Raw genomic sequence first — 24,373 nt, 5'->3', positions numbered from 1 at the left:
TCAATTATAACAGGAGAACTTTGGATCAGTGTTATTCCATTGTCATCACTATTACTCTGTCATGGGTGTTTTAACATTGATTCAACATTTATTTAGCATTGACTGAGATAATTCAGATGAAAAATCAAATTGATGTCATCTTGCTATCTGGGACAGACAGATGCTGCTAGCATGAGAAAGACATTGCTTGCGACGTCCGTTGGTGCTGTGCTATGGTGCTATCCAGGGACAGAAAGAAAATGTCAAACTGTTGCTGAATTTTGGAAAGTGACTTGTGTCTAGGCTTAGGTTTTTGTATTGATGAGCAGACAATGGGAATTCCCCGCATCCTTAAAAGTAAGTAATGAACCTGTCCCAAATGCTCTGGACCCCAGACTGGGACAAAAGAGGTTTCTTCCACGAGGACCTGAAGCGCAAGTCAAGCCAAGACAAGGGACTGGCTTTGGGGCCACTGCGGTGTCTGCCGCAGCCCAGATTTGAACCCGATTTAACAACTCAGGACAGATTTGAAAATAGCTATGCAGACACAAGCTCCATCAAGCTGAATGGGATGAGAGGTTCTGCAAAGATTGGAATAAACTGTCAAAAAAAAAACAAAAAAAACAAATAGGTGAGGCAAGCTTGTAGCAGAATACTTAAATATAAAAAAAACAAAAACAAAGATTGAGGCTGTAATTGCTGCCAAAGGTACTTCATAGTACTGAGCAAAGAGTGGGAGTACTTTCTTTTTAACAAATATGGATGAATTTGAAGCATACCTTTATTCTCTGCACTGTCACTTTGTGTGTAAAATTTTGAGATGAAAATTGAATAACCAATTTTGGAATAAGACTGTTACACAATGAAATGTGGAACAAGTGGAGTGCTGTGAATACTTTCCGGACGCACTGTATGAATCAACAGTGGTACTGAATCTTTGTCCCCTTTTGTGTGTGGTACAGTGTAAACATTGGTATTGGATATATACACAACACATAAAAGACCTTAAAGGTCTGTAAACATGGGGATTTCTTTAATGATAAAACAGACAAACAAAAAATATTCCAATTCAAATCAGAAGAAATCACTTTAATGAAAGTCATTTTATACAATTTAAAAAAAACAAACAAACACACACAGCCATGGTAAACATATCCAACACAAGAACTCTAAGAAAAAAAATGTTTTCAGCAAACTCAGGATCCATTAACATGTGACCCTGTCTCCATATTTTTATCATCCTCTCCTTGATCCATGTTCATGATTTCCTCTTCAGAAGTGCCACCCATGTGCGCCTCCGTTTGTGCAGGGCCAACCTCTTCCTCTTCTTCCTCCTCCTCTTCTACCACAACTGAACCTAATTTTATACATGAATATATCCATTCATACATATAAATCACCAAATACCATGACGTTATACCAATCAAACTTCATGAATCTTTTGTTAATAGACATTTTAAACAACATTTGTCTTTAGTTTTTGTTTCTTTAAAACAAACTATTAAAAAGTGTGTTAACAAATCTATAAAACACAAAAGATGGCTATACTTTTTAGACATAATGCTACTTAGCAGAATTAATTTTGGGGTCTGGTGTTTTTCCATTATACAGCGCCTGTGTGAGTGGCTTCCAATACCACTGCCCCAGTGCACATTTCCCCACCATTTTCTCAAGAATTGAATTCTTATAAGTTTTAGTTCGTACTGACCTTGTTTGAGATCACGACCAGGAATCTGACCGGCCTGGAGCATCCCTTTTAATCTCTCTACCTCTGCCAATGATGAAGCATTAGCAATGGCATTCTGAAATACAAGCAAAGATGGAACACTTAGCTACTATACTCTGAACACATTCTGTTATCACTAGCCCTGAATGCTCTTCACCAAATTTATTTTAGTACATCATTTGTTTTGATTATTTTATAAACCCATAGTAGCGTCCCCAGCTACTATAGGACAAGAAGCAGCAGGTAAATGTGATTTCTTGCTGGTATACAGACACGGTCTTCTCCCTTTTTGCTGGAAGTGAGGAATAAACTTTCCAGCATGTCTCCTGTCTGCAGAGAAGCAGTTCTGCTCTTCTGTCTGAGCCACCAAACATTAAGCAGTAAGCATTATAGCAGGTAGAAAGCCCTCCACAAATCAAGTGCAACATACCCGGCAAAAATGCTGGTTAACACATGCAATTAACTCGAGTGATAGTGGCTCAGAGAAACATGAAGCTAGGCAGCTGAAAACGAAATCTCTATTATATAAATACACCCCCCCCTCCCAAAAAAAAAAAAAGAGTCATGCATGCCTGCATAACCTCTAAGATCTCATTGACATACTGTGTCCATCGCTCCATGCACATTTTAAGGTTCAGCTTAGAAACCTTAACAAAAACAAAACATTGCTATGTTTTCATTTCCCTTCTATTAGTGAATTGTTACAGTGCAAATAATGCAGCATTTACATTACTAGTCAGGCTGCAACAACAAATCGGTGACAAAAAGAGCCCAGCAGCGGCTTGACTTCCTGAGATGACTGATGAGGTGCGCCTCCCCCTTAACACCTACAGAGGCACCTGTAGCATCCTAACCAGCTGCATCAGTCTGGTATGGAAACTGCCACACGTCTGAACACAGAGCAGAGGATTGTGCGGAGCGCTTGAGTGCTCCTCAACACCATGCTGCCCTCCTCCATACACGTCTTGGACTACATGACACTCTCCTCTAACTTCCAGTACTTCTGTATTGCACCATTCCACTCTGTATATGCACTATTGTATTATTATTCATTATTAATGAGAACAGGACAGCATCCTTTCTTCTCTGGCCCCATATGAGGAATTGATGATCACTACTTTAGGAGTAAAAGTGGACCCTTCTCTAAAGTTTGATTCTCATGTGAACACAGTGGTAAAATCCTGCTTCTTTACAATTGAGGCGACTGTAAAAACTGAACCTTGATGGCTTCCACATCAGCTTGAGAGGGCCCCATCCTCTTCTCCAGCTGTACTGCCACTCCAGGAGTAAATCTGAAAGGGACACACTACATTGAGACCTTTTCCACTTGTAGGGATGTTTCAATATAGAACAAAGATGTTCACTCTTTAACACACAGCAATAGTGTGCATTCCTTATTTCTATGCAGTACAAAATCTGTTTTTTCAGCTAGGATCCAGTGATGGTGAGGAAGTGCTGTCAAGATACTTCATCTTACGTTTTTGTTCGCCTGCCAATATCCTTTGCAAGTTGAGCACCCAGTTTGCCTTTGAACATTTTCTCCGCTTCCTGCCGTTCCTGCAGCAATATCAAACAATGAAAGTCAAAACCTTATTTACCCAACATATTTACAAACTATTACTACTTTAGTGAATAAGAAGGTTTTAAAATACCTCTAATAATTTACAAGTTAATTATGGTAGAAGATGAGCATTATGAAAAAGTTACATGATAAAGTGTGGACTTAGTTATTCTGAAATTTAAAAGGAAAAAAAAAAAAGCACTCAACGGGAGACTGAACCGTCACTGCCAGGTCATCCATCACAAATGTTCTGATTCGCCTAAAAATCTTATGCTCAAAAGTTTGGACACAGAATGATTGTTGTGAAATTTTAGCTTTATATATCAAATACTTTAAAGTACATTTTAAAAAGAGAGTTGGTGATTTTTGTACATATTCAACAGAAAATTTATATTGTGCTTGGAAGAATATATAAACTAGTATGTAACTGAAGCTCACACAAACTGAACACTCTCAAACTTATGACTTAAAAATACACAGAGGCTGCTTTGTAATTATCTGGAGGTGCCACATTCCCTTACTATATTTGAATATAGAACGGTAACGTTATGCACCAAACTCGCTCAAGCATGTCTTTATATTGTACAGTAATATTAGAACAGGAAGATGCCATGTCCACACTGTTTCCACAAAGTTGGGAGCATCAAGTTGTCCAAAATGTCTTGGTATACTGAAGGGTTACGATTTCTTTTCCCTGGACTAATGGGCTGTGCCCACCTCAGGAAAAACAACCCCACACCATAATGTTCAAACTTTACGCAGTGCAGTAAGTTTGAACATTCTCGTTGCAACCGCCAAACCCAAACAGAGAAGCATGATTTGTCTAAGAACATGTCTTTACTGCTCTAGAGTCCAGTGGTGGCGTGGTGAAGAGACACTTTGGTAAAGTAAGGCTTGGATGCAGCTGCTTAGCCATGCAAACCCATTCTGTGAAGCCCTCGACTGCACTGTTGTTGAGATACATAAAATTTGTAGCCACTGACTTTACAGAGAGTTGCCTACCTCCGTGCCCGATTTGTCTTTTGGATTGTTTTTATTTGTGGCCGAGTTGCTGTTCTTCCCAATCACTTCCACGTTATTATACCACTAACAGCTGACTCTGAAACATTTAGTATGGAGGAAATTTCACAATCAAACTTTTTGCACAGGAGCCATCCTATCATCAGTCTACACTCTGGAATTCACCAAGCTCCTGAGAACGACCAATTCGTCATGTCATCCTTGTTGTGAAAATCAGCTACAAGAAGCCCTCCCTCCTAAGCCTCCTTTCCACCAGTACCAACTCGGCTCATCTTGCCCCAACTCGAGTCAGTTTTGGCCATTTTCAATTACAACTTAGTAACACTTCATGTGGGTGGGGTCATTTTAGCAAAGCATTGTGTTGTGATTTTTGTGAAGGAATCACTTTCATGACTCATGGAGAGATGCCATTGACTGGACAATCGGTAGCATGCAATCTGTTCAAATGTAGTGATGAGAATAACGGTGTTACTTTTTTCAGTAACGAGTAAACTAATTACCATTTCTATCGTTACAACGCCGTTACCGTTAACAAGAAAATGCGGTGCGGTCGCGTTACTATTCTTCAACAAACAGACGGTTGAAGCCCTCTTCAGCTTACAGCATCTTATATCAGTTACACGGAAGTAGCTGTAAGTAATCTGGGCGCTACAGCTTTAAGCAGCTGCACGCTCCCGCGGACGACAATCACTTTCTGCCCGACAATCACTTTTTGGCAAAACACCTGGAGCTCAGGGGGCAAAACAATCGCATGAGTGCTGCTGTTTGGCTGAGGAAGAATAAAGTAGTCGTGGTAAGCCTATCACATGACCACTTCAAGATGACAAAGCAACAAGGTGATATATACCCGTCTTTGTGTTGATAGGCCACGCAAAACTAGAGTCATGATAAACAATACATGTTTTTTTCCTGAATACTTTCGTCCCTTTTACTGTCTAAGGACAGCGCAGCGAGCCCTCTCTGCTTATGAACAAAAAATAAATAAATAAATAAAATCCAAACGAACAAACAAAAAGCAGCCCTTTCATGTTGGTGGGGAAATGCACCACGTCTACCAATTAAAAATGATCTGGCAACATGACATCTGGTTGTTTAGGAAGAGGGGGACGTTTCAGGAGTGATGGCGAGAGAAGGCGAGAGCGCGCACGCGTTTGGAGTGTGTAGTTAGTGTGTAGAGTTGTGGATAGTTTTGTGTCAGAACAATGAGGTGACTGCTGTCTGCAGGTATCAGGCTGTGATCTTCTCCTTTATAGTGGACAGAAATTTTTTGAGTGGCACAAATAATTTGTGTGGCATCTTACTGAATGCAGAACAGCTGATTGTTACGTAAATAGTTTGAAATGGTTATTTAAGAAAAAAAAAAAAAAAAAGAAAAAGGTAAATGGCTGCAAATAACTTTGTTGTTTGCAAAACTTCTGCGTATGATCTTAAAATTGACAATTTATATTTGCATTTAAAGTTATGAAATATGATTCATTAAACATGTTTGTGGTTGTTACAGTAAAACATAACTTTTTCTACTCTGATTTTATGTTTTCTGTCTGATTTTAGATCAATTGTGTTAATACAGTACATCAAAATGAAAACATAACTGTAAATTCAGACACGTGAGGTTGTGCTGAAAAGAATGAGACCAAACAAGGCAAAGGAAACAGTTTTTAAAGGTGAAATGTGGAGGAAACATCAGAAGTATTGAAAAATGGTCAATTATACCCTGGACCCCAGACCGTTAAACTTTTTTTTCTTCTTTTTTTTTTTAAACTAACGCAATAGTTACTTTTCAAGTAATTAATTACTTTTAGAATCTTGTAACTCAGTTACTTTTTTGAAGAAGTAACAAAGTAACTTGCCCAACACTGTTCATATCACATTTTCGCATCAGCTCAGGTCAGAACCCCAGAGCAGGGAGTAAAGGAGGTACCTGCAGAAACCCATTGTAAAGTCCATAACGTTATTCTAATTTCTTTCTTATATAAACTGCAGGCATGGTGTTAGTCGTGGCTGCAAACACTGTACAGTTCCATTGAGGACACTATTGCACAATAATTATGTTTAAATGAGATTTTTAACTTGTCATGACTTACCTTGAGCTTTACCTTCTGAAAGTCTAGTACTCTGATCTGTGGGATTTTGTTGATGACATAGAGCCTGTAATGCTTCTTGTTTGTCACTGGATTTCTCAACAAGCTGGAATGTCAGGAATTGTTGAAACACATATGAAAGACTTGTGGTGAAGAACACCGTTCAACAATCAGAATGTGTTTGTTTATTCAGACCTGAGAAGGGTCAATGTCTTCACTGAGGCCAGTGGGTCCAGATCACCCTGCAGGAGAAGAACAATGTTAAAATGAGAGGCTAAGCTTCCAAAGAGATTAACGGGACATTTCCATCTGTAAAGTTAATTTGTGCAGCTAAATATACTAAAATAATACATTAAAATAAAAATGCAATTCAAATAAACATTCAATTATTTAGCTCATCGAAATGTATATAGTTAAATCCGTTTATTTGTGTGCAATTCATCTAAATGATTCTCTTATTAGTCAAAGACAGGAATTCTGAGAGGGCAGTAAAGAAAGCAAAGAACCCCCGGTCCCATTGTTCCTGAGATGCACTCACCAGCTCCTGAATGTTGTTGCTTGTGAGGATCAGCTCTGTGAGACTGGGCAGAGATTGCTCCAAGTTCTCACCTATCCGACTGCAAGGAACATGTCATAAGGTTACCAGCACACCAATGTTAGCAAAGGCAGCTTTTGTGTATGAAAGTTAAATACCAAAGACTTTCCACACTTCTTACAGCTTCAGCAGATAGAACAGAGTTGAGAGAATGGCACACTGCATTTATACACCATTTTTAAACTTTGGATTTGGTATATTCACACAGGCACATATAGTCACATGTCTGTATATATCTTCAGCCCTTGGTACTTCTCGATCATCTTGTGTTCCTTCTTCCTGATGTTGCCAGGCAACCAAACACCTTTGGTTGAGTTTCCCTGGAGACTCAGATGTTCCAGTATACCATCCCAGCCACTTGCTTGTGCCTGTCAGTATATACTGCCCCAGCTTGCATTTTGCATCCGGCTACTGTCTGCTGGACAGCCTCTGGGGCACCTTTGCCTACTCTACAACTTGGATCCTATCTCTGCTGTGGTCCTCTCCTGCCTCTGTGGATCTGGTGCTTTGGGACTGTTCATGTGCTATGATGATCAGAGCCTCTGTGCTGTCCTTCAAGCCAGCCTTTTTTGTGGCCACTGGTAGCCACTTCCTCTGTCAGTGGTACATCCTATGCAGGGGCCAGGTTGTTCATGACGTTTCCTCCTTGTGTTCCTCATCTGTCTTCAGCTTAGGGCTGGGCGATATTGCCTAAAATCCATATCACGGTATAATTTAAAGCATGTGCGGTAACGATATATTCTTTTCTTCTGTATAACGTATTTTACACACTATAAGGCTCACTTAGAATCCTTTAATTTTCTCAAAAATCGACACTGTGCCTTATGTATGAATTCCGGTTGTGCTTATTGACCTCGAACCAATTTTATGTGGTACACCGCGCTAAAAAAAAAAAAAACTCTGTCAAAAATGTTTTAATATGACTTTGCTAAGCTACGAAGCCGCACCGCTTGATGGATTGTTGGAGCATTACGGCTACCGAGGAGCCTCGGAGTGATACGTACTGTGCTTCAACATAATATTACCGTACTGTGTGTATAAGGACCACAAATGGCACCTGTTCAGAGACACGGTTACAAAGAGGATTTCAAACTCAAGGCTGTCAGTCACGCAGTAGAACTTGGGAACAGAGGAGCTGCGAAATCTGTCTTTGTTATTGTGCTCAGCGTCTGTTAGTTTACATTTTGACTGCACAATTGTGAGCTTTTTGTTATGCACAAAAAGAACATTTTATTTATAGAGCATTATTATAAAAAATGCTGATAATTTATAATAATAAGAATATCGAGATATGAATTTTGGGTCATATCGCCCAGTCCTAGTTAGGAACAAATGCAGTCGCATGGCAGGATGCTGTAAACGGACCAAACTTCAGTCAGGAGAACAACTGAGATAATCATTAATATACTGGAACAACATGGGAACAGAGCAGCTGCCAGAGAATTCGGCATTAATGAGTCAAGTGGAGGAAGCGCAGTTTTCACCTTTACCCATACTCAAAAAGTGCTTCGTCTCTTTGCTATGACTGTCGCCCGGCATAATTTGCAGCTGATTGTTTGGCTGACTGTTTGCAGCCGCTGCAATACTTTTGACTACTTTTTTCTATCCACAAAGATTCACACTCCAATAGGTTAGTCGCCATGGCCGAGTGCTATCCCAGGTATAAATAAATACATTTATTTATATAGCACCTTTCAAGACGGAATCACAAAGTGCTGCACATAAGATTACAAGTCATAAAAAGATTTAAAAAGAGAAAATAAAACAGGCAAAAAATTAACCAAAAGCAGTTTTAAAAAGGTGAGTTTTGAGTTGTTTTTTTAAAAACAGCGACTGAGTCCACAGTTCTTAATGTTTGGTGGGGAGAGTCCACAGTCTCGGGGCCACAGTGGCAAAAGCTCTGTCACCCTGAGTCCTCCTCTTAGTATTTTTAAAGCAAGTAAGCCCTGATCAGACGACCTCAAAGACCTGCTGGGGACATCAGGCTGTAGCAGATCAGAGATGTAGGCTGGTGCCAGTCCGTGCACAGCTCTGTAGGTCAAGACCAGGATCTTAAAATTGACCCTAAATTTAACAGGAAGCCAGTGTAACTGAGATAACGGTGTCACATGTGAGTACTTGCAGGATTTTGTCAAAAGCCTCGCTGCAGCGTTTTTGCGTATTTGGTTATGGTGTTCCACTTATGCCCTTGGATTACGTCAGGGGAATCTCTACACAGCCTGCACCCGAGGTCTTTCCTGACGTGGTGAATGCCTCAGTCAGTCTTATGCTTAGAGCATGTTCCTGTACTCCCATGATTAGTGCCTTCATACTGTGTTTCACCCCACCTTTGTCTAGCCACTAGTAGGATTTCCCAGTAGCAATGGTACATGACATGCAGGAGCCTGTCCTTCCTCGGGTTACACAAGGAGCTTTGTTGATTCGCCCTGGATAGTGGTTCTGACACTCAGGCTTCAGCCATCTTTCGGCTAGCATATTTTTGCAGAGTGCTGGATTTGAGATGGTAAGGAGTTTTCTTGTCTTTATGTCAATATCTCCTCCTTTGAGCACCTTATAATCCAACCAGGGTATCATCTACGTGTTTCACAGCCGACTCCTCAGAGTGTAATCACACCAACATCAATAAGAAGGAACACAAGAAGCTTGAGAAAAGAGGGTGAAGACAACAGTGGTCGACACACACACACACACACACACACACACACACACACACACACACACACACACACACACACACACACACACACCTCTAACTTACCAAATCCTGTTGTTGTTCATTAGCAAGGTCTTCAGTCTTTTGAGCAAAGGGAAGCCGTCCAGTTTTCTGACTTCATTATCAGAGAAATCTATAGTGTCAAACTGATCCAGAGTAGCTCCAAGATTTTCAAGCACTGGGATTTTATAACCTGGGCAAAAACAAAAAAAGAAAATAATTAAAATACAGATAGCATCTTCCCTCTCTTTGGTACCATCTGACTACACATCTCTGTTCAAATTGACATTCTGAGTGACCTGATGTCACTCTCACTCCTGGCATAAGGCTCGATGCTCTACCAGTAGCCGATCTTTTTCCCCTGTGGTGTTTCTGTCAGTTCCCTTCAGGACCTTACTCATGTTTTGAGCCTGCTCATCTTGCCTGCTATGATGCATGACAGGAGTTTCCATGCTAAAGGCACATTATTGGCCTGTAATTAGCCAATAACCTTCTCCAAAGGGTGCATCAGCTCTCTCTCAGCATAGTATGAGGAGTTCGGTCATTTGGGAGGGGCTTAAAGTAGAGCTGCTACATCAAAAGGAGCCATTGAGCCTGTTGCCTCCTGGGTAAGGTGTTCTGGCTGGGCATGTCCTACTGGGAGGAGGCCCCAGGGTAGATCCAGGACATGGTGGCTTTCTTGGCTGGCCTGGAAACGCCTCAGTGTTTTCCCTGGATAAGCTAGAGAGAGCAATTTGCAACAGAGAGGTCTGGGCTTCACTGCTTAGGCCCCGCGACCTGATTTCAGATAAGCAGATGGATGAATTATTTTATTTTAGATTTTAACTTTTATTAAAATGGTTGCCATGAATTGTAGAATAATGTGCATTACTCACAATGCACAAGACAAGGCACCACACCTTTCAGTCGCAATTTATTCGTTTTTTGGATGTTAATTTGTCGTATTTTAATAATACAGGAACATCTCTTGAACTAACATGTTTTGTTTGTAATGTTATAATCGTTGCATTGAACTGAGGGTAACTTGTGTTTCTAAAACAAACTAGACAAAACATCAATGCCCTGTACTTTTCAAATAACTATTTGATTTTAATAGATCAGATTCATGGTTAAGTTGAAATTAAAGTACTTCAACTGCTGTTAAAAAGCATATGTAAAAAATAAATAAATAAAACAAGAAAACCTTGTGTGTAAACAAAACATCCTGATACTACTAAAATACAATACACAACTTTTTAACTCATTGTGAGATTATGCATATAATGCGATTAATAGCAGGAAGTCATCACGTCTCCTCACTAACACACACATAATGTGTGCAGATAACTATGTCAGCTCTGACAACAATCATCTACAATCATTTTGCATATCCAGTTATTTTACTGTGGGTTTTCTCTTTCTATGAATGCAAACATTGGCTTGCTATCAGAATGCAGCTTGGTAATGATGTAACCTGAATTAACAGATATTATTCAAATATAATCAGGAATGTTTTTAATAATTAATGTTTTTTGTCTGTTATGATGGGATTTGTAGTCCATACTAGCTGACCACAATTAGCCTTTTTGGTGAGAAAACACAAAAAGTTTATCTTCAGAGATATTTATGTTCAAACATATTCTCAGATTTCAATTCACCTAAAATGAAACAAAACTTACAGAAAGTCTTCATATATGGAAACAAAATGTAATCGCAATTATTACAAAGGTTTTAAAACATACAATTTTCAGGTAAATCCGAGTTGGCTGAGCAGAAGATGTTAAGGGTTTTTATTTGCTCTAAGATTTCAGATGGAATGACTCAACGTACCCTTTTAATATGCAGCATATTATGGTGAAATCAGCCTTGCTGTGTCTAGACATACGCCAGCATTATCTTTGCAGCAGTTCGCATGAAACTGAACACTACCCGGTTACGTTTTTGAATCAGGCTCACGTTAAGGCCCGCGTAAAATGTGCGTAAGCTAATGAGCACAGGCCTTTCTGTGAATGCTGTAATAAGGACAGTTTCTCACCTCGTAAGTCCAACTCTCTGTCTCTCACGGGATTTGTATATTGAGCAGCCTGCTCAATAAGTTCCGCGGACAACTTCACCATCTCAGCGAACAAAAAGGAACCTTATCACGTCTCGAAACTCACAGCAAAACGTCCCAGAGCGTACACCGCTACACCAAGCAGCCCGGAACAAAAGCTTTAGGTCTTTCCTATCACGTGGCGACAACGTTTGCTTTGTTTTTTATAGCGCCTCCCGCGGAGGGAGGCTGGTGTTGCATGCACATTTCGGTTTTTGATCCTTCCACTTTGCTCAGGAGTGGTCCTAACTGAGGGCGTGACCCGGTAGATTATAATAAGAGCTGTTTGTTCGTTTGTTTTTAAGCGCTTTACTAACAGTGATGGATAGATGACGCCTGGTGGAGTGTGTGGCACAAGTGTGTCGACAATAGTTGATTACGCAAGTCCGTACTTGCCTTTTGTGTTCAGTGTTTTTACTGCCCCTCGTAATTTTACTGTGCATTTTTTTCAATTAACATTTGTATTTTTCAGCACAAATGACTGGCTAGAAAAAGATCATCAACGTGAAACAGTTGCAAAAGGTTGCAGAGAAGACTGCCTGCCTTTAGTATTCATGGCCATTGTAAACATCCAGAGATTTATATGATCTGTCTAATTAGCTAAATACAGTTAAACACTCATAGTTAGCCTACTACATGACTAAAACACTAAACAATAATAAATACATTACACATGTGTACACAACTCATGCTACCTATTGAATTTAAAAAAAAACGGATCTGATGTTAGGATTCTTTTATTTTTATTTTAGTAGATGCCCAAAATGTACAGCTGGTATTTGCAAGAGAAAACACGTCATTTGGTCATTTCTGGAGCAGTGACATAACGTTTCTACAACATTTCTGTCAGCTCAAAAAACATCAACAAACACACAAACTGTTCCTGTTAGTGCTGTGTGATACTACAAATTTTGGTATCAGTCCGGTACAAAGTAAATTAAGGAAAGTATTGCCAATACCAATACTTTCCTTAATTTAGTGATACCGATTGTTTTAACCTATAAAGGGAGCTTGTGTAGGTCAGTGAAGAGAAAATCTCCGTCCCGGTTTCCCTCCAAGGCGTGAGCACCGATAAGCAGAGTTTTGTCCTTTCCTTATAAGATTCCTAATTATTCAAAGTAACGCTCAAGTATGCCGTTCAGCTGGGTTAGTTACAGCGCCGGGAGTAGCTTGGGAGAACAAGGAAACACAGACTGCTTCAGGTTGCCTTCCCAAACCAACTCAAAGGTTTATTCAGTACAAAACAGCTTATATAGAGGAAAAAGGTTCGTGTGTCAGCAGGTTCTCAGTTCAAACCGGTACAGACCAAATAAGGAAACGTCTTCCTGCCTTGTGAGCAAAGAAGTATCCTTTGTGTAGTTTATCTCTTCAGTTACAATTTATGATCATCCCAGCAAAATACACTCCTAGACATAGAATACAGAGTTCTTTCATTAGTGAATTCTGAAACAAACCACCTGGCTTTTTAACAAGCTCTTTTCTAAAAGATAAGGAAGGGAGGATGGGAATAAGGAAGTGGTCTCGTCTCTGTGGTATTTTCGACCTTGGGGTATCAGCCTGTGAGTCTTACACATCAATTCTTGGGTCAGAGAGAAAGAGAAAAACAACTAGTAAATGGGCCTTATTGAGTAACTCTTTTCTGTATAATATCACTACAAAACAATATCCTGTAAATGCTACCATGGTATCAAAATATCACAACAGTCAGAGCAGTGTGTCATGATTGATGAGCTAAATCAGCTTACATTTGCCAATTCTGAAGATATTTTAAAGAACACCAAACGGCAGTGTTGTGATTTTTACTATTCACAATAATTCGCTAACACAGTAAAATAATACCTTTCAGCTTTTCTTATAAATTGATACTGTGTTTTTTAGACACCTTTAATGTAAATTTGCATGTCTTTAAAAGACTTTGGGTCAGCTTCGGTTGTTTAAATGTGCTATAGAGTAGTTTGTGCTACATTTGTGCTAATTTGAGCTATATTTTTTCATTAAAAAATATTTTTAAAAATATACTAAAAATGTATTTAACACAGTTCAGTGGGATTCATACTGAAAACAGAGGATAGAAAAAAAGTATCAATCCAATTGCATTAGCATCAGTCTGATACTGATACCAGTGTTGGTATCGATACTGTCTATATGTGGATCAATCTGCCCACCTCTAGTTCCTGTGTAATTTGTTGCACAGTGTGTTGCTAGATAAAGGTCCAGCTGCTGTATTTCCAGGGAGAGGAAAGAATGAGAGCTAACTTCTGTCAGAGATGGAGAACGATTACGTACTTTGAGTAGTTACACTTCAAGGACTATACTATTTCACTTTTGAGTAAAGATACTAAATCAGTACCTTTACTGGAGTATGTTTTTAACAAAAATATCTCTTCTTCCGCTTAAAGTGGAGTGTTAGGTATTTTAGTACCATGGTAGCATTTACTGGATATTGTTTTATAGTGACATTATGCAGGAAAACTCTGTCATTCAATAAGGCCCCTTTGTTTTAGTTATTTTTCTCTTTGACCCAAGAATTGATGTGTGAGAATCACAGGCTGGTACAAGGTTGAAATACCACAGAGATCACTCCCTCAGCTACATTAGTTTCTTAATCTTTTAGACGCCTGTTGAGGCCAAATGGTTTGTTTCAGATTTCACTAATGTAAGAACTCTTCGTTTTGTGCCTTGAAAATATGTCGCTGAGATAATCACAATTGTAGCTGAACTGATACACTACACAAAGGATGCTTCTTCACCCATGGGCAGGAAGACACTGCCTTATCTTGGTCTGTACTGGTTTAAACTGATAAATCTGCTGTCTCATGAATTTTACCCTCTATATAAACTGTTGTACTTGTGAATAAAGTTGAGTCACTTTGGGAAGACAATCTAAAGCAGTCTCTGTTTTCTTGTTCTCCCAAGCTGCTCCCGAGCTCGTACTAACACGCTGAATGGCATGCTTGAATATTACTTGAGAATATATTTGACTGTGTTACAGACTAAGGGACATTCTCTGCTGATAGGTGAAGGTACATTCTCTGCTGATAGACGTCCACGCCTCGGAGGAAGCCGATCCACGGAGTAGGCCCTGGAAACAGTTTCCTTCAATTTTGGTGTCGAGAAGTGGGATCCTGACGAAGGTAGGCACTCGTCTTTTATTTTACAAGACTGTGTTATGCCTTTCTCAGTGATCCACATAGAAACGGGATACGCTGACGAGGCCTTCTTCAGTGGCCCACATAGTAACAAGTGGGATACACTGAGGAGCCTTCTTTAGTGGCCCACATAGAAACACAGGAAGTTGCCTGTTGTTTTGTAAATAAAAGCAGAAAGGACACAGGAAGTTGCCTGGGGTCATAAACTAAGAAGTTGCTCACCAGCAGAAAGGACACAGGAAGTTGCCTGCTGTCATAAACTAAGAAGTTGCTCACCAGCAGAAAGGACACAGGAAGTTGCCTGGGGTCATAAAACGAGAAGTTGCTCGTTAAAAAGTGAGAAGTTGCTCACTAAAAAGATAAAATTGCTAGCAAAAAATCAAGTAACCTCAGGTGTGCCACAGCAAAAATAAATACTAACCTAAATCCTCCTAGCGTGTAAACCCCTCTGGAAATCACTGAACATGGGTCAGAATTATTCAAAGACCACAGACAGGTCCGATAAAAAATCTAAAGTACCTGTAAAACCAAAAATTAATAAAATACAAAATAAAGTCTCAAATAACGGCTCAGTACAACTCCCATTTCCGGTTACGTGTAACCCACGTCCGCGAATCGGTGAAGACGTCCATGATCACGTATCCAGAACGTGTGGAAGTGCTTATGTGACTGACTTTGTTTACAACTTACGGACTGTAAGTTCAATGCATTCTAATTTATTTCCGGAGCCCTATCCCGAACGATTATCGCCAGAAAACAGGTCAGTAAAACTGAAGGCCAGTGCAGATACTACCACGAAAGCTAAAAGTGTTAAGATAAAGTTGAATTTTGATGTAGAAGGCTCAGAGGAAAGTGAGAAACTAATGTATGCAGGATTACCCGCTCCAGCACAGCAAGGAAGTTTCAGAGGACGGAAGGATAAAAGTAGAGATATGTGTTTTTATTGTGGCTCAGTTTTCCAGCAGCCGCAGACACCCAGAGCAAAAATGAATTTGTGTATTTCATTTAACATAAAGGGTGAAATGTTTGCTGACACTGATAACAGCTTATGTTTTCTCTGCCCTATGTACCGACATGATGGAGAAGGAACATCCTCTGTGTCAGCTGGACCCTCAGCAGAGAATGAACTCAACATCCTTTTTGTCCGGTACTCTATGTCACACACTGTGCCAAAAAAAAACGTGTACAGACGCCACTACCAGGTAATCCCATGACTGGGAGCCACACTTTTGTTTCTCTAAGGTCAAACAGTGATTTTGTCACATAACTCAGACCTAGTTTATGACATAACTACACCATGTCGTCACATAGATCTAACCTACCCTATCGACTGTACTATTTCTGCACTTACCTTGCCAGCTGAATACCAGAATATGACATTGTGGTCTAAAAGTGAGAATGATATAGGATTTATTGACTGTACACTTTATCACGTACACCTATTAAAACACAACAAGCCAGTATATGTCAAGCAGCATCCCATTTCCACGGAAAAAGCCGCAGCCCTAGATGTCATGATAGGAGATTTATTGACTACAGGAGTAATAAAGCCCACACTCCTGTCAATCCTGTGCCAAAGCCTAACAAACCTGGCGTATGGCGTTTCATACAAGACTTAAGGCAAATTAATGCAGTCAACATTCCTCTGCCACCTCTCCTTTCAGATGTTCACAGCATATTGACATGCATTGCATACACATTTTACCGTGGTGGATTTATGCTCCGCTCCTTTTTCTCAGTACCTGTGCATGAAGACACACAGCCGTTATTTGCATTCACACATAGAAATAAGCAGTACACTTGGACTCGTCTGCCTCAAGGCATGATAGACAGCCCTGCTGCTTTCTCAATGGTGATCTGTGCTACCCTGGACAGCTTTACTCCTCCAGGGCTGCACCCTGATCCACACGTGGATGACCTCCTCCTCTGTGCTCCGAGTGAAAAACTATGTCAAACTGCTACACACATGCTTCTCCAGCACCTCCAAAAGACTGGCCACAAAGCATCAGCAAAGAAAATGCAGTACTGTCAGACTTCTGTTCAATATTTGGGATTCACACTGTCTCACGGAAAACGTTCCATGACTGCAGACAGGGTCAAAGCTGTGACCTCCGTCCCTCGTCCCACTACACAGAAGGAAATGTTGTCCTTCCTGGGCATGGTGAACTATTGCAGACAGTGGATACCAGACTGTTCTTTTCATGACCACATTCTGCGTGACTGTTGTAAAAAAGACAAGCCTCCTCGAATACTGTGGTCCACAGAAATGACTGCCTCTTTCAATGCATTAAAGGGAGCGCTGACCTCCGCCACTCAAAGGTGCTGCCTGAATTGTTCAGGGAATGCCGGCCTGCCTGAGAGCAGTAGCAGCTTGCTCTATCATGATAAGGGACTGCGAGAAGCTCACACTCTCACATGACACTATTCTACACACCAATCACCAGGTCACGACCATTCTAGCAAACATAACTACACAACACATGACCGCACAACGTCGCTCAGGTTATGAAGCTACACTGACTTCAACAGCAAATCTCACTATAAAAGCAAGCAGCACACCCAATTCGCCAGCACACTTACTTATTCGTATGCTGTGTTCCTCTGACCAACAGGATGGTTCAGACGACCCTGACGATCATGACTGCATGACACGTATACAGGAATCCACAGCACCATGTCCAGATTTAGAGCAAACACCTATCCCAGACTCAGCCACGGTTTATGTGGACGGGTCCTGTTCAAAACCAAATGACAACTTATTTCTTTGTGGCTATTCGGTGGTAACAGTGCCTGACATCATACTAGAGGCTCACTCATTACCATTTCACTCAGCACAAAAAGCAGAGCTCATGGCTTTAATACGCGCCTGTGAGCTACATTTGGATAAGCATGTGACAATTTACGCAGACAGCCGCTATGCATTTGGCGTTGTGCATGACTTTGGCACATTGTGGAGACAGAGAGGATTTCGATCTGCTGATGGAAAATAAATTGCTAATTCTGATCTTGTGCAAAGACTTTTTCAGGCTATACAGCTACCATCGGCCGTTGCAGTTGTAAAAACGAAAGGACACAGTACAGCTGACACAGACGAAGCAACAGGTAATGCCTTAGCAGACGTGACAGCCAAGGCTGCAGCTGCGTCACAGCTCCCACCTCCGCAGGAAGTATTATCTGTGCCCCTACAGCTGCCACTTGTTACACTCCCAGACTATTTAGAAACAAATGTTGATTTAAAATTTATACAAGAGCAAGCCTCTGCATGTGATTACACCTGTTGGGAGAATAATGACTGTACCTTAGATGACAGAGATGGCTTATACAAAATCTTAAGGGTTTGATTGCCCTCCCATATTCCCTGATGCCAGTCCTTGCCCGACATTTTCACTGTGTGAGTCATGTCGGACAAAGAGGGGTAATAGGGGCAATAAAATCAAGATTTGTAATTGAGAAAACATCACATGCAGTAAAAGCATATTAGCAACCTGTCTAACATGTGCACGAACTAATGTAGGAAAACCAAAAGCAAAACATCAGCATTTACCACAACCAGATTTTCCATTTCATACATTATGACTCCATCTGCAGTAACCAAATTATTTCCATTTGAAATAAGACTATTTCCAACACCATGGTCAGCTTCCAGAGGGGCACCGCTAGTAGAAGGTGATGTATATTGCATTGTCCACTGATGTTCACAACCTGGTAGAAAAACTGAATAATAACTATCAGAAAGTTTGTCTCTCTCAGCCTTTCCCCTCCACGGTTCCACAAGTGGAGACAAGGAGATGCGTGTTGGAGAAGTCACTAAAACCAAGGACACTCTGGGAGGCCGCGCGTGTTCCAGCCCCAGACTGTACTGGCAGTGACGAAGAACCAGCATCCTCACAGACGGACAACCTCAGTGGATTCATGCCAGCAGGGTTAAGACCAGCCCCACCAAACCACCTAAGGCGTCGGATCAAGTAGATGACGTCTCCGGCGAGCCAGCGCCCGGATTCAATACACCTATAGATGACGACTCAGGCGAGCCAGCGCCCGGATCCAATACACCTACACACACACAATCACTGATTAACACACAACGCCTGAAAGAGCCAAGACTCAGAAAGCCCTTTGATCCCCCGCCTGAACAACAACAAGGTACTCGAACATCCAGCAGGAACAGAAAGCCTAGAGTACCACACAATGTCTAACCTGATAAAGATAGACTCGTTTCATCCTGATAATGGAGAAAATGAAATGCCCATTGTCATCACACGAACCTGGGACCAGGCCAGGAGACGACTAAAGAACTGTCTTTTTTATATATTTAGGTTATTAATCATATCTACTGCATTAACCTTAGGATTTTTATTTACTATTTCGTATTGTAAAGTGCAACCCTGTTCACATTTCTGCAAGCCACATTTTCAATGATAACCCATATAGCTACTAGTACAGCTACTTCAATGTATTTGCAATTAGCACAAATTGATCCTGAGGATGTGCCAGATGTTACCAATGATGTTCCTGATGTGTATATTGAACATTAGGTTGTGAACTATTACATTTTATGATTTGCTTTTTATATTATGTTATTACATTTGTGATTTTTCCTTTCTATTTGAGTTATTATTTTTAAAAATAATAAAAGAGGGGAACTGTTAGGTATTTTAGTACCATGGTAGCATTTACTGGATATTGTTTTATAGTGACATTATGCAGGAAAACTCTGTCATTCAATAAGGCCCCTTTGTTTTAGTTATTTTTCTCTTTGACCCAAGAATTGATGTGTGAGAATCACAGGCTGGTACAAGGTTGAAATACCACAGAGATCACTCCCTCAGCTACATTAGTTTCTTAATCTTTTAGACGCCTGTTGAAGGCCAAATGGTTTGTTTCAGATTTCACTAATGTAAGAACTCTTCGTTTTGTGCCTTGAAAATATGTCGCTGAGATAATCACAATTGTAGCTGAACTGATACACTACACAAAGGATGCTTCTTCACCCATGGGCAGGAAGACACTGCCTTATCTTGGTCTGTACTGGTTTAAACTGATAAATCTGCTGTCTCATGAATTTTACCCTCTATATAAACTGTTGTACTTGTGAATAAAGTTGAGTCACTTTGGGAAGACAATCTAAAGCAGTCTCTGTTTTCTTGTTCTCCCAAGCTGCTCCCGAGCTCGTACTAACACGCTGAATGGCATGCTTGAATATTACTTGAGAATATATTTGACTGTGTTACAGACTAAGGGACATTCTCTGCTGATAGGTGAAGGTACATTCTCTGCTGATAGACGTCCACGCCTCGGAGGAAGCCGATCCACGGAGTAGGCCCTGGAAACAGTTTCCTTCATGGAGAATGTCTGTACTTTTACTACCTCTGACGGAGTCAGGTGTTCTTCTCGGTTCTGGTGAGCTTTGTGCTCTCAGTCAAATTGGTGACCCTGTGGTAGACTTGCTTTTCAGGAGCCACTACGGACTAACCAGGAAATAAACACTGTAGATTTCAACATTGACATTTTGTGACATAATCTAAACACAGTTCGCCATTCTTATTACTCTTGACCAATAAAATATTTAAAACTTTCTCAAGTTTGCCTGGTAATATTCCCATCTATGAGGTAACTGCAGAAACAGCAATTAAATACAGGTCACTACATCGATGCTCACAAGACCGCAAGAATTAACTATCTGGAAAACCTTTTCCTCATTGTTATTCTAGAGATCTCCACTCCTATTGTTCATGATGATTTTAGAATTTATTTTATTCCATGACAAAGAAATATGCCTTAAACAAATATAACACAGTAATATTTGACTAGTGCTGTAGCATCAAATGTTTTAGCATATATGTCTGTCTTTGTCTTTTCTTGTTTTTGTTTTTTTCTTGGTTCTGTCTTTGTTAATTTAATATGTTTTTTGACTTAGCAGGAGGAGGAAGCATCTGCGACAACACTGCACACTCATTGTAACCGTGGAAAGTTTAAATTACAGTTTCCTTTTGCAGAAGGTGCATAACTATCTCTGAACTGAGAACGTTCACAGATAGTTTGTGTTGATGTTTTATTTTTCTCAATATTCGGCACAAAAAAAGCAAATGTACCTCGTTTCCTCAGCACAAAGCTGCTGGAGTTTGTTTGTTGTCTGATCTGGGTTAAAGATGCCAAACAGGATTTAAAAGGAGCAGTGGCCATATTTACCCATAACATTTCCCATAACACCTGGGATTGATTATTTAAAGATGATTTGCTTTTCACAATAACCATCAACTGTCTGTGACTATCACTAGTTAACCTAGGCGAGTTTCCTGAATATATTCTTATTTTGAGAGGTTGATATTTAGTCATCTGAGGAGATTGGTACACGGGTACCAATCCAATTAATGTGCATCATTATATCTATTTATTTGAACTGCAAATTGCCCAAAGTCTCATTAAAGCAACAGGTTCATTTATAAAGTGCACTGTAGTTTTCCCAGTGTCCAGTCACCACTGCTCCTCTTAAATCCTGTTTGAGTTATTTAAAAATTAAAATAATGTCACTGTTGTCTGACGATGATATTGATATGTGTATGCATTTGCAGAGACATATCAGATAAGATAAGACACTTTTGTGAAAATGACGAATCTGGATTCAACATCTGGAAAATAAAAACCAAATAGAATAACCTTATGTCTTATGTTTTATTTTACCCCAAGTCAAAAACATACATAAGAAACAGACTATACATATAAGCTATAATATATTCTATATAAATGTACCTGTCCACTGATCAATTACATAGCAATTACACAGCACATGCATACAACCTATCAGAAGAGTCTGTTGTTATGTGTTTTTATCTTATTTATCTTTATTTTTAGAAGTTTCAAACAATCACAAGCAAAGGGAGAACACACCATGACACATGTTTAAACAAGGAAGGTTTATTTATCAAAATTAATCATAAATTTATTTATGATAATTTTTTCATCCCCCAAAAACACATGTGGGTGGGACTCATTCTGAGTCCCCACCTCTGGCTTGACATTAATGAAGACTCCAAGAGGCTCGACATTAATCTTTTAATCACCCACCTGTCTCCATTGTGTTCATCAGGCCACACTAAAGGTAGTGGCCAGCATGCATTCTTTGGATCATGTGTAATAATCCATCATTACGTTACATAGTTTCCTTCCCCAATTTCTGGTGATTCTTAATTGAGTCAAGAGTTGAGCTAGCTTTCTGCACAACCATGATACCAATCTTGCATTCCACTACATCCCAAAAGTGGTCAGACCTGGTGGCTATGGAGACCATTTCAATACAAGACCTCATTGTTATGTTTAACAAACTATTCAGAGATGATTTGCTCTTGCATTTGTGTGTGCCATTGTTAATGTCTAAGAACCCGATAGCTCAAATTTTTTTAAATGTCTGTCTGAACACCAACAAAGACACCCAACGGATTTACTTTACCAAACGAATCGTCACGGTCCATTTGATCGACCTGTTGTTGTTATTTTATTTTATTTTCAGTTGTTACAGACGTGACAGACATGGCTGTGGGATAGGACAGAGAGAAAGAAAGAGAGGAAGGAAAAGAAAAACAGAGGGGAGAGGGGACAGTGAGAAAGGGCACTTAAAAAGAAAAATCTCCTGGATTTTTCCGGAGGAAAAAGAAAAAAGAGAAAACAAGCAAGAAAAGAGAGCAACATAATAAACACAGCATCGTCACATTAATCTTGCTAACAGTAAATAACAGTAGAACATGTAACGATCTGCTAGAGGGTGTGGGGAGCCATAGCCCCGTCCCCCAGGGCATGAAGCAGGCATGGAGGAGATCCAGGCCCCAGACATCCAGACGCCCCAGAGTGCGAGAGCCCAAGGAGGACCACCGGAGGGGCATCTGTGCCACCCTCCTGGGAAGAGCTGAGGAGAGCCCCAGAGGATAGTAGACATTCAAAACAAGGTATAAAAGAACAGATGACCAGGAACACTGAATAAAGACATATTTGTTCTTTTAACTTGATTCAATGATAAAATTCTATAAACTGCTATTTTCGTTTATTTACTTTAAAAATAGCTTATATATAATACTTTACGTGTCATTTGTAATTCTGTATCCTCATTTAAATATGTACACTTCAACCATCAAAACAGGTATTATTAACTGCTGAACCAACTATCAGTTACAGCCAGACAAAAGCAGGTAAAGTATAACCAGGCACTTGGAAAAGCTCGATAAATAAAGTTAGTAGTATGATCCCAAGCAAAACATGACTTAGTATTTGCACACATCTCAGGATGGATTTTGGTACAGTCCTCTTTACAGAAACTGGACGCAGCTCAGTATCATTTTCAGGGCTAACAAGGTCGAAGTGTTCTTTCTGTAGTTGGCCTCAGCCTGAGTCCCTAAGGAAGGCGGGTCCACTGAGCTATGTAGAATGACACAGGTGTTAAGAGGGCAATGCTCGTGTGACATGGACAGCTGGGTTTAGCTGTGTGGGCACATAATGCCATTGCTGGGTCTATGGTTATGCACATACACATAAAAGTCTCTTTTCATCAAAAATGTATCCAAGGACTACCTTAGAGTTTGTGTAGAAGTTCACTTCATCTATTGCAGAGTCAAGCTCCTGCTGGACCATTTCGGCCACTACTGTGGCATGGTAAGTGGTATGTCATCCAGATATGGGCCAGGCCTGGCGTAGATGGCACTGTTTATAGATGGCTCAGTTGTGGTTTGGTTTGTGTGGCCCAGGTTCATGGAAAACAGGTCTGGTCCAGATCCGGCATCAAGCTGGCACTTTTGACTGACTGGTGTCATGGCAGGGTGTATGTCAACCAGATGTGTACCAGGTCTGGCAATGATGGCCCTGTTTATATTCCTATTTTCCTATTTTAGTTAGAAGACCTAAATGCCATGTTGCTATACTGTATTGCTATGGTAGCCAACCTTTCAAATGCAGGTTTGACAGGTTTGTGAGTGTACACTTTATCCAAAACCCAGTGAGGGTTTACTCATGCTTCCTACAGGGTGGCTGTAGCTCAGGAGACAGAGCAGGTTCCCTACTGATCGGAAGGTTACTGTTTTGATCCTTCAGTTCCTTCAGTCTGCATGTCAAGAGTGTGAATGTATATGAATGGGTGAATGTGGCATGTTGTATAGAGCACTTTGAGTAATCCGGGAGAATAGAAAAGCACTAAGTCCATCTTTCTTTTGCCCTATTATGTTCTGGCACATGTTGTTATTGCATGGCTTGATTAAGGTACACATTAGGCTGACATCTGGGGCTGGAGCTGAATCTGTTCTGGGCCAGCACAGGACCACCAGTGTGTCTGCAACTGGCCCATGGCTGCACACAACTTACACATGGCCCGTGGCACCAAAGGGCTGTCATTCTTTTACGGTATGTGGGCCATGTGTAAGCACATTGTGTGGACCAGATCCAGGCCATACCAATATTGCTATGTGGGAATCTGGGAATGGTGATGTCTGGTTTTGGA

At 40.4% G+C, this 24,373-nt stretch overlaps 1 protein-coding gene and 1 long non-coding RNA gene across 2 annotated transcripts; one reads left to right on the top strand and one right to left on the bottom strand.

Annotated features, from left to right (window-relative positions):
- Positions 1 to 1,047: 1,047 nt before the first annotated feature.
- On the bottom strand, positions 1,048 to 11,895 carry snrpa1 (small nuclear ribonucleoprotein polypeptide A'). The gene is made up of 9 exons (XM_082531257.1): positions 11,690 to 11,895; positions 9,721 to 9,868; positions 6,906 to 6,984; positions 6,563 to 6,609; positions 6,371 to 6,473; positions 3,183 to 3,262; positions 2,925 to 2,997; positions 1,688 to 1,781; positions 1,048 to 1,336 (listed from the first exon to the last, which is right to left on the bottom strand). Exons 1-9 carry the CDS (start codon positions 11,769 to 11,771, stop codon positions 1,176 to 1,178), a joined length of 867 nt encoding a protein of 288 aa, XP_082387383.1. The 5' UTR covers positions 11,772 to 11,895; the 3' UTR covers positions 1,048 to 1,175.
- A 3,231-nt stretch (positions 11,896 to 15,126) lies between these two features.
- Positions 15,127 to 20,024, top strand: LOC309705603. Its single transcript, XR_014276583.1, has 2 exons — positions 15,127 to 15,655; positions 18,646 to 20,024. It is a non-coding gene; the product is annotated as an uncharacterized lncRNA (long non-coding RNA).
- Positions 20,025 to 24,373: the final 4,349 nt, after the last annotated feature.

The sequence above is a fragment of the Aulonocara stuartgranti genome, assembly GCF_965226115.1.
Source record: "Aulonocara stuartgranti genome assembly, chromosome: 1".
Taxonomy (NCBI): domain Eukaryota; kingdom Metazoa; phylum Chordata; class Actinopteri; order Cichliformes; family Cichlidae; genus Aulonocara; species Aulonocara stuartgranti.
Note: the sequence above shows the minus strand (reverse complement) of the source record. Positions and strands in the feature narration are given on the sequence as shown.